Source organism: Equus asinus, chromosome 17 (genome assembly GCF_041296235.1).
Source record: "Equus asinus isolate D_3611 breed Donkey chromosome 17, EquAss-T2T_v2, whole genome shotgun sequence".
Taxonomy (NCBI): domain Eukaryota; kingdom Metazoa; phylum Chordata; class Mammalia; order Perissodactyla; family Equidae; genus Equus; species Equus asinus.
In genome coordinates this window covers 11,834,809-11,846,145 of record NC_091806.1, presented here as the reverse complement: position 1 = coordinate 11,846,145, position 11,337 = coordinate 11,834,809, and the positions used below count along the sequence as shown (strand labels likewise).

General features: G+C 47.6%; 1 protein-coding gene across 1 annotated transcript in view; it reads left to right on the top strand.

The window, feature by feature from the left end:
* Nucleotides 1–9,599: 9,599 nt before the first annotated feature.
* LRP4 (LDL receptor related protein 4) overlaps nucleotides 9,600–11,337 on the top strand; it is a 51,252-nt gene continuing 49,514 nt past the window's right edge. Inside the window, exon 1 of the mRNA XM_014861310.3 lies at nucleotides 9,600–9,798. Within this exon, the coding sequence (XP_014716796.2) occupies nucleotides 9,747–9,798 (52 nt within the window). The 5' untranslated portion in view covers nucleotides 9,600–9,746. The remainder of the gene's footprint in view (nucleotides 9,799–11,337) is intronic.

Genomic DNA, 11,337 nt, shown 5'->3' with positions numbered 1-11,337 from the left:
GGTGTCACGCAAACACTCTCCGTCTCGCAACGCCAGGCTCGCCACACCAGTTCCGGGAGCGGCCCTTCTAGGACTCCCCTTCTCGAGGAGTTGGTTTTAGAGAAATTTGAGGTGGAGCGTTTTTTTGAATTCCACGGATTTCCCGGTGTTGAAGAATTATTGCCAGCCCTCCATACCCGCGATTTCTGAATTTCCTGACTATTCCTGCTTTATACAGCTGTTATCTTAACTCACAATAACAGCTCCAACCCCTAAATTCCCACAAATACTTAATATCGCATTACCTATTTTTATCTCTTTATTACTGTATTTACTATCTTAAATTGCTACAAAGTGCTTTCACGTGCGTATGGCTTGGCTGCTCCTTGAGGCGCTCATTAAATCCTCTATGAATTCATTGAAATTTCCCCTCAAATTCCTCTTTCTCCTTAGTCCCTCCTTCTACTCCCATCCCTTACTATGTGGTACCCTTCCCAAGTGTCTTTTGTTTTTTGCCTACCAAGACACTTCACTTCTTGAGGGGGTGGGATGCACAAACAAGGACACCTATTGGATCTGTTTCCTCATATGCCTAATTGCTGATTTCGCCTTTAAGAGGGGAGAGCATTCATTGGTTTTCAAGTTTCCAGATATTTCTCTTTTTGCTCCTCTCCACTCCCAACAACAGGTTAGGGGTGTGTAGTACTTGTCACAGTTCAAACCTAGTAGAAAAGGCCACTCTGTCCTCACTTTTTTAATTAGTCCTCTCACAACAAGGTGAGGTTTGGTGAAAAGAAAGAAAGAAAACAAAAATCATGCTATCAAAGGAATGACTGGGAAACCAGTGGACCACCTACACTGGGAGGAAAAGGAAAGAGGAGGTTTGTTCTCCTCTTTGTTCTGAGCGGTCTATTCTTAGCCTCCTCCAGCGGGAGCTCAAACCTCCCAATTCTCCCTTTCCCTTAAAATTGTATATGTGTCTCATTTCTAGGCTCCTGTGAGTCACTCTGAGTTTGGATGTGGTAAGGATAAAGGGAACGAGCCAAACTAGGAGCAGCATTTATTATCTTGAGGTCATGAATTTACTAATTTGGTATTTGATGCGAAGTCCTGCAAATTTGATAAAAATATTTGCCTTCTTCCTCCGCCCTCGCTTCCCACCCCCTCTCCCTCCCATGGGAAGCTTCAGGGTATGGACTGTCATAATTTTCACACCTGTGCCTTATTACTACATTATTAATGAAGTAATAGGATAGTAATTATTAAGGGTTACAATTTCATTTTATTTCCAAGCAACCTGAAGCTATGTGCAGATCATTTCATTTGTCCTCATAAAATCTTTTGAAGGCACTTCTCCCTTTTCTAAGTAGGGAAACTGAGGAACGTGTCAGAAAAATGACTTGTCTAGCATCATCCAGCCAATCAGTGAGAGAGCTGGAACTGGATCTCAGCTATCCCAACCTCCAGGCCAGTGGTCTGACCACTAAACCACACAGCCTCTTTTTTTAGGATTTGTTGGCTTGGATTTTATTTATTTATTTTTCCTTTTGCTCTACCCTGCCAACAACTGGAAGCTCCCAGATAAAAGAAAAGAGAATTTTGAGTCCAGGCTGAACATTTGACATCCTCTTATTTATGGAGCGTTATCCTGGGACTTGGAGGGTGCTGCTGCTGGGGTCTGTGTGGTGGAGCTGGGAACCAGCCCCAAGAATATAGTTTTGTTTGGGCATTAACCCATTTGCGGTTATAATAATGATAAGTTTCAGCACCAGTGGCGCCCGACTGTTAATGACTCAAAGAAAGCTAAATAAGAACAAGATGTCATCTCTGCAGCAATTTGTAGGTTTTTCCTACAGTTCCATCCCTTCCATAAAAATCCTAAGGACCCTTATATTTAAAGTCAGTCTTCTACTCTTAACGTCCTGAACAGTCTATTGAGGAAGAAGACAGAAAACGGTGGGAGGTGGCTAGACTAAGGCTTCAAGAAAATTTGGGATTGCACAGAAATAACAGGTAGCCTCACTGGTGGTGGAATTATTATTTACATTTTTCTTCTTTATACCTTTATATATTTTCAAAATTTCCTATAACTGGCATATATTATAACTTGAAAACAAACAAACAATAAACAAGTGGCTTGAAAATCTTTAAAGTATTTTTAAAAAGAAGTGATGACCTTCCAGATTAGTGTTTGTTTTTCCCAAGAAGGAACCACTACTTTTAGATTTCTCTTGTGCCAAGGATTACATGATAATAGATTTTGGCAACACATCAGTGGCAGAGGAAATTTTTCATTGAAACATACACAACATGGGTCTTAAGAAGAGTGGAAATACATGAGAGTTGTTAAAACCAAGTGTATTTCTGTGACCCCATTGAATGTTAGGGAAAGAAAAAAAAGTCAGCTTTCAATTTAGATGGGGTTTTCAGGTTCTTAAGTGATTAAAACGCATTTCTGAAAATTTTACCCAGACAATCATCCGGGTAAACTGGTATGTCAGAAGACAACTCCACAATCCTGAAAATAAGCAAGTGACATGATTTGATCAAAAAACAGAGAGGACATGAGGTGTTAGTCAGTACTACAGCATAAAGAATGGAAACATCAGGGGCCTGCCCAGTGGCACAGCAGTTATGTTTGTACATTCTGCTTCGGTGGCCCGGGGTTCGCGGGTTCAGATCCCAGCTGCTGACATGGCACCACTTGGCAAGCCATGCTGTGGTAGGCGTCCCACAAATAAAAAGTAGAGGAAGATGGGCACGGATGTTGGCTCAGGGCCAGCCTTCCTAAAAAACAAAAAACAAAAAAAAAAGAATGGAAAGCTCAAACTCAAAACAATAGGAAAAACACCCACAAGAGAGAGGATATGTTGAGACATCAATTTATCGGATTTTAATTCCTAATTATAAAGAGGAAATTAATAGACCTCTCTGGCTCTACAGAGGACCTATGAAGAGATTGATAGGGAAGAAAATTTTCCCCAGAACTGAAAACTATAGAAAAGCAAATATGAATGTACTAAATGGTTTTAAACCTCCAGGAAACCATAAGGAAAGAAAAAAACGCAGGCTGGATTATTGCTACAAAACAGGTTCAAGAAACTAGGACAAGCTTTTATCAACTCATCAAGCAGAAACGATGCTAAAGGCAAAGTAGCTACTAAGAAATGCAGGTCATGAAATTCATGCTGAGCTAGTAGGTTCTCCTTAAAAGACTTATCTTCCATAACAGCAAAGCAGAAACTACTGTATGCCACTGTATGGGATTAACATGTTTACATTTAAAATGCTATTTGCAGAGAAGTCATTTTGGACTGCCACCGGTCAACAGACCAGAGCTTTGGGAGAATTTGCAAAGATGATATGTTCACAAACTCTTGGACAGTTAAGAAGAACTAATGCATTACAAGAAAGTGGTTAAGAGGTCGTGGTAATTGAACTAGCGCTCACAGAGGATTATAGACTTGTACTTTTTTTTTTTAAGATTTTATTTTTCCTTTTTCTCCCCAAAGCCCCCCGGTACACAGCTATGCACTTTTAGTTGTGGGTCCCTCTAGTTGTGGCATGTGGGACACCGCTTCAGTATGGCTCGATGAGCGGTGCCTGGCCACGCCAAGGATTTGAACCGGCGAAACCCTGGGCTGCGAGAAGTGGAGCACGTGAACTTAACCACTCGGCCACAGAGCCAGCCCCAGACTTGTACTTTGTTATTTTATATTTTCAAATGCTGCAAAACAGTTGAGAATTACACTATCATGACGTTTGAAAGGGAAGACGTTTTTCTGATCCTTCTTAGTAGCACAGAGAAATTAGCTGTGCCTTCCTCTGTCTTGAGTCTGCCCCTCGATGAGCATTTATGTCATTTTAAAGCATTCTTTTAATTGTCCTATAGATTGTGAGTTTCTTGAGAGCAGGGACAGCCTTCATTCATCTTTAAATTTCTGGGACCATGCACAGTGCCTGACAGAACAAATGTCTGTTCAATAGATTTTTTGTTCCCTCTTGGATTAAAAGTCTAGAAAATGAAGGCTATCCAATCCATGGGACTCACTGATGCCTAATAGGAACCAATTCATGAAACAAAGTCATTAAACAAAAAGGCCAGCAAAATGCAAGGCATCACTGAGAAGGACATTACAAATCAATCAGAAAGCATTGGTGGGGCCGACCCTATGGCGCAGCAGGTAAGTTCACACATCCCGCTTCGGCGGCCTGGGGCTCGCTGGTTCGGATCCTGAGTGTGGACCTACGCACTGCTTGGCAAGCCATGCTGTGGTAGGCGTCTCACATATGAAGTAGAGGAAGATGCGCACAGATGTTAGCTCAGGGCCAGTCTTCCTCAGCAAAAAGAGGAGGATTGGTGGCAGATGTTGGCTCAGGGCTAATCTTCCTCAAAAAAAAAAAAGAAAGAAAGAAAGAAAGAAAGCATTGGCATATCCTTCCTGCACCTAAATACTGTGTGTGACAGATCACCGGATCTTAAGAAATGCCCAAAAAAAAAAGCAACTAACTCAACAAAAGGTACAGAGACAATGCTGCAAGTAGACAAACTACGAGAATTCGTTCAGGAGGATGAGAGGGAATATGCTAGAATCATTAAATAAACTTAGGATATGAACTAGAAGTTCCCAAGTTTCAGAATCTGAGGACAAAAAGCTGTCGCAGAGCCTTAGAGCTCTGTGTCTATTTTGTCTCCCCAAGCCACCCTCGACATTGTTACAAAAGTTCATTGTTCTAAAATTAAACTTTGACTTTGTTACTTCCTTACTTAAAAAGTGTTGCTGACTCACGACTTTTAGGATGAAGCAAAATTCCTTACCATGCATATATATCCCTTCACAGTCTGGTCTCAACCTATTTTCCCAGCCACCTTGCCATTCGCTCTTCCCTGCATACTTAATACTCCAGCTACATGCTCCTACTCACTATTCCTAACATACGGAGCGCTTTCGCTACCCCTTGTTCTGGCATAAGCTCTTCTCTCCACCTAGAATGTACCCCTCCCACATTTTCTGCGTAGTAAACTCTTACACCCTTATGTGACCTAGGCAAAACGCCACCACCTCCGTGAAACCTTATCCAGTCTCCTAAAGAAAACAGAGTAAAGGCAGAGTGAGAAGAAGGCAACCTTTGGGCGGTAAGATGAGGCTTCCCTGAGGCTGCAGGGTTGAGCTGAGACCAGCTACGGAAGAGTCTGGGGAAGCTGCCTTCAAGGAGAGGAGACAGCTTGTGACAAGTTGCAAGACGGAAATGAGAGCATGTTGTAGAGCTGAAAGAAAGCCAGAGTGGCTAGAGCAGAATGAGTAAGGGGAAAAGTGGCTGAAGAAGTAGGCAGAGGCCAGATCATGAAGGATCTTGAAGGCCATGTGAGAAGTGTGGGTGTTATTCTAAGTGCAATAGGAAGCCACTGGAAGGTTTTAAGCCTAGTAACGACATATCTGATTTACGTCTTTTAAGAAGTCACTCTGGCTGCTGCATAGAGAATGAATTGTAAAGGGGCAAGTGCGGACAGAGAGAGACGGTTTATGCAGATGTTTGATTCATGGTTGTTATTAAATGAGTATTTATTCATTGATCTGTTTGTTTACCCACCATTCTAAGTTTATCTTTGCTGCTGAAATAAATAAGATATACTGAGATTTTTGCTGCAAAGGCTCTACTTATGTGTGCCAAGTATTTGAATAGCAAGCTTTCAGGAGATTAAAATGTGTTAGAAAGTCCCACTTTTCAGGGTGTCCCCTAAGTTAGGCCAGGGAATTGAATCAGCCTTCCTACCTGTATTCCTGATGCAAGTACCACTGCTGAGCTGGAACATGAAGTGTTGGGGCCGGGCCCAGTGGTGTAGTGGTTAAGTGCACACACTGCTTTGGTGGCCCACGGCTCACAGGTTCAGATGCCGGGCATGGACCTACATACCACTCATCAAGCCACGCTGTGGCAGCATCCCACATACAAAATAGAGGAAGATTGGCACAGATGTTAGCTCAGGGCCAATCTTCCTCACTCCCCCCCTCCCCCCAAAAAAGTGTTGGCACTAGGAATAGTGGCGTGGAGGGTTTGCAATTAAAGAAGGCATAGAAATGCAAATAAGGCTATTTCTCTTATACTTTCCTTTTTTCCCCAGTCTCCAGGAGTAGCCCCCTGAACCTAGATAAAAGCACACCCATTGCTAAAAGTTAATCATTCCTTTCCATAAATCTTATAGACTCTTTCCTGGCTCAGGGCATTTGCACATACTGTTCCTTCTGCCTAGAAGACTCTCCCCACCTACTCTTAGCCTGAGGACTCTTACCACTTAAGTGTCAGTGCTCTACCGGGCCTTCCTTGAACCCATAAATCTAAATCAAGTCCCTCCTTTCATAGAACCCTGTACTTTTCCTTGAATGCCCCTATCATCTGTAGTTTTAAAATCATTCATGAGCTCATTCTTTTAATGCCTCTGCATACTTGTAACTTCCCCAACCATCAGACTGTCCATTCCAGGGACTCAATATATCTTTTACCACTGCTTCCACAGTGCCTGACACATAATACACTCTTAATCAATACTTACTGTTCCTAAGTGAATGAATACAGGAAATAGGCTCCCTAGGCAGACAGATATAGGACTCTTCTAGCTCCTTTAGCTGTGCTTTCTCTTGTTTTCCCTTCTACAGCTTTAAGAACTCCTTCCCTCCATTCACATTGCCTTAACAAGAAAGTGATTCTAGAGAGAAGATGCAGCAATTCTTTGCAGACTCATGTTCTTAATGTTTTAAATCAGGGTCTCTCAACCTCAGCACTATGAACATTTTGGGCTGGATCATTCTCTGTTGCGGGGGGTGGGGGGGATGTCCTCCTCCTTGGAGGATGTTGAGCAGCATCCTTGGTCTTATTGTTTGCTAGTAATACCCACTCCTAAAAATGGCCCCAGGGATTGTCCCATGTCCGCAAAATCACTTCTGATTGAGAACCACTGTTTTAAAGTGTGAACCTTCAGGCCTTTTACTCTTTTAGAAGGATTACATTTGGAAATTCAGGTTGTTGAATGATGTCTGGGTTATGAGAGAAGTCTACTAACCCGACTGGATCAAAACAGTGCTCACTTCTATCTTGTTTCTGTAGCACTCTCTGTGTTTCCTTTGAAAAGGCCGTTAGTGATGGTCTAATTCAGGGCAATATTCTGATCTTGGAAATTTGGTTCCCTGGTCTGTCCTAGAAGGATGAAGGAAAGGGGTGGTGTTTCTGAGGAAACCAGTGCCTCTGAGACCCCTCTGGGATTGGCAGTCCCCCACAACTTTTCTAAGGGCATGTCCCAGAGGACAATAAAAGGGAGACAAACAGCCCATTCTGGCATGCTTTTCAGGATCTCTCACTCCCAACAAGAAAGTCTGAGAGGCCTGGTAAAAATAAATATCGCTTAGCACTCCTGGCACAAGAGTAGTTTCTGACAGCCAAGACTTAACTCACCCTAGGGGGTGACCCAGGCAGGGACTATGCACGAAGTTCGTTTCTGCCCATTGATGTTCCAGTGACTCACAGCAGCCAGAGATGGCTCTGTGCACAAGAACTGTGCTGGACCATGGAGGACGAGGTCTTGGGACGCACACAGAAAACGCAGTCCCTCGGGCCTGAGTCAGACAGGGACAGCCGGACTCCCTTTTCCTCCTCAATCCCAGAAAAACAACACAAATCATGCCTTCTGGAAAGGAACCTGTCGTTTGCATACAGAGTGGAAACTGTTTATAAATTCTTAATCCCCTGACATTGAAAGTATGGTAACCGCCTGTCCTGGATTTTTTGGGACAAATGTATTCATTATACCACATGTCCTTAGTTTTCATGTGGAAACAAAATATGGTCTCCAGAATCCCAAGGTCTTTCTCAACAGGTCGAAAAGCAAGTCTTCATAAGCAAAACATACTGAAACCCTGAAACCAACCAAGACTGCCTCAAAAACATTCATGGGGGTGTATGTGTGTTGAGAATCAGTCTCTACTTTTCACTTTTTTCTCCTTAGATTTTGGGCTAAGGTGACACCGGCGGGAAAGGTCGACCGTCTTGCCCAGCAGTAAGATCACGGAAACCTGACCTGACTCGACTGCCACCTTCAGTCGGCAAGAAGAACTACACACACAGAAAATGCCTCACTCTTAGTTACCATGGTGATGTTAGTTCACCACATTTTATCTGTGTAAAAATTTCAGGCAACACAACAGTATGGAGAAGTTTTGTCAAGAAAGCGGTAAAACTTCACGTTTTTTGGTTGCTGGTGCAAAGTAATGTTAGCTTTGGTTAAAGATGGTGATTGGAAGCGAAAGCCTTTGAAAAATTGAAAACAAGCAAGGATGCAATGTCAACTGATCCATTGGAGAAATCTCCTAATATCCTCTTTGCACTATACCAAAGACTTTCCCCTTAGCTAACATGGGGCGGTTCAGTCTTCCTGACTCAGTTTACTAGTGAGAGGAAAGTGGTTTAACAAAACCCCACAGAACAGCCAAAGCCAGGAAACGTTAGCATACCAGCTTGGAGAGAGGAGTGATACACAGGATCCTACAGAAATTGAGGATTTGCACAGAAGTACCAAGACAAGATTCCACCTAGAAAATGGAAGGTGGTGACAAAATTAACCCATATGATTAATTGGCACCGGGGAGAGGCATAGGCCACGAGGCTAAGACAAGAGAGGAGTTACAACTTTATGCAGTGACTTAAAAGTTAAATACTGCTGGGAGACTCTACACACTGAAGCTGGGAGGAGGCTGAGGTCTTCGGGAAACTGCAACTGAAGGCAAGACTTACTTCCTCACCCCCTTCCTTCCTTGCCAGGATCAGAAAGTCAAAGAAGGTGAAGAGGCTAACAGCGCTGATTTACAAAGACAGCGAGGAGGAACTAAGTCTGTCTGGGCCAATTCTGGACGTCTGGCTGGGGCGACAGGACCCAGACAACCACCTCAGGAAATGAGTAAATGAAAAGGGGACGTCGTGGAATTATTTAGCCCTAGAACCACGTTGCCTGGACCGGGGTGGGGGGGGGATGGGGCAGTGGAGCAAGAAGAAAAATCTCGGAAAAGGAATTTTGACAGTGAGAATGCTAGTTAAGATACAGCACTCCCGGCCCCCTGATGTCTCTTGTTTGGTGTCAATAAAGACCTAGAGGATTATGCATTAGCAAGCCTTGCGAATTCGAAGACATCAATAAAGTCTGGACTCGGGGCCGGTAGGGGGGCCGGGGTCACGTCCAGGCGACTTGGGTCAGCCCGGGTGCTCCTCTCTGGCATAGGGCTAGCGTGAGCGGGATCCGAGAGTTGCCACTAGGATAATTTTTTTTTAAGTTAGGGACATCAGAGCAGTAGTAATGGGGGCAGGGAGGGGGGCTCTCTGGAGGGCTAGGAATGTGGGGGCGGCCCGAAGGGGAGCGGGGCGAGCGCGGGAGGCGCGGGCGGGTGGGGGCCGGGGGCCGGGGGGCGGGGGCCGAGGGCGGGAAGAGGCCGGGCCGGCGCTGGGGGCGGGACCAGGCGCGGTGGCGGTGGCAGGGGCTGCGGCGCGGGGGGCGGGGCGGCCGGGCCCGGGACACCCCCTCCAGGTCCCCTGGCAGGGCGGCTTCGGCTCCGGCAGCACTGGAGGCAGCAGCGGCCGGAGGGCGAGTTGCGGGGCGCGTCCCGCCGCCGGGGACCGGGAGGCTTCCCCTCGGGGACCCTCGGCCGACTGCCTCCGCCGCGCCGTCCCGCGGGAGCCGGCGGGACCCCCGGCCGGCAGGGAGCGCCGGCGGCGGCCGCGGCACCATGAGGCGGCCGTGGGGCGCGCTGCTGCTTGGCGCCCTGCTCTGCGCACACGGTAAGCGGCGCCGCCGGAAAGTTTGTCCCGGGTCCGGCCGCTGCAGGACTCGCCTCCCGAGAGCCGGACGGCGCAGGCTGGGGCCTGAGACCCCTCGCCCGCACCCCGAGCAGTAGCCCCGAGATTGCATGCCAGGGAGGGGCGCGGGAGCTCCCCCAGCGCCTTGAGTCCGAGAGGGGGCAGCTGTGGCGGAGCTCCCCCGGGCTCGGGTGTGGGTCTGGCTGGGGGACGATCCGAGGCGCGCGCTCGCCTTCCCTCGCTGCTCTTTGAAGAGCTGGGGGCTGCTTCCCTTTCAGGTTAAGACAGAGTCTCTGTGTCCTTGGTGCGCGTGAATGTGCCCGAAGAAAGGGAGGCGGGGAAGGATGGTCGCTAAACCATAAATTGTAAATAGCCCTCCTTCCACGGGCTGGGCGTCTCGGGCGAATTGCAGAGAGGGGCCCCCGGGGAATCTGAATGCTTGGGCTCTGGAGATTTCTCTACCCGAGGAACAGTTCCTCGGATCCAGACCTTGCTCCCACCGAGGGTCTTTGGGCACTGCTTGCTCTCAGCATCTCCCCTTAGTGGTGTTTTGGGTTCCCTCTCCTGGCTGCAACCAATCAGCTTCGTGCCCTGGATCCTTCTCGGAGCGGGGGAGGGGGGAACTGGGTTGGAAAAGGGGCAGAGGAGGGACAGAGGGAAGAAACTGCTGGAAGGCTCCCGCGGATCTGTCCCGGCCGGGGTTGAGGGGCGGGGGTCGGGCAGCGCCTGAGCAGGCAGGCTCCCGGCCCGCGCGGTGGCCCTCGGGGGAGCCAGACGGATGGCCGCAGGACTGCTGCTTCATCTGCTCCTTATTAATAACTTGTTTGGTGCCCGTATGCAACTGTTGTGTGTGATTAGGGCTCCAGCGGAATCTGTTTCTCCTCAGCCGCCTGGGACGGTGGGTGCACCCCGTGATTTAGCAGCTGCCTCTCGTTTGTGCCCAAGGATCAGAGAACTTTGATCTCTGAACCCCAACCCTCTTCACCCACCGCTATTCAACCGCGGGGGAGATCCCAGTCTTCCCATTCTCCCCGCAGCCCGGATGAGGGGGTGGGGTTCGGAATGGAGGAGTCTGCAGACCCCGGCCTCGCCCCGGGTCTTTCTTTAACGTAGGGAGCTCGTGTGGAAACTGTCAGTGTAGATTTCGGAACTTGCCTGGCAGGGCGTGGAGATGCCTGGGCGCTTGTTTTAAGGATTGGTTTACCTCCCAAATCCAAAACAGAGCTCTCGTGTCCGTCGTTTAAACTACCCGTGGGTTTTAAATGACTTTTTCCAAGCCCCCTCTAACGCCGACTGAGCTCTTTCTCTCCTCTCCGAGTAGTAGCCTGGCCGACCCACGTTCCTCTTCGCACTGTGCTCTCCCCCTCCCGGGCTCTCCTAGAAGGTTATTTGTAGCCTCTTTGGCGTGTCGGGACAGCGGCCCTACTGGGGTAGGAATGTAGCTGCTCTTCCCACCACATGGGCCCCTTAAAGGGACAGCTGTGCTTTTTGGGGGGTTTCCCCCTTCGGGCTGCAAGGGAA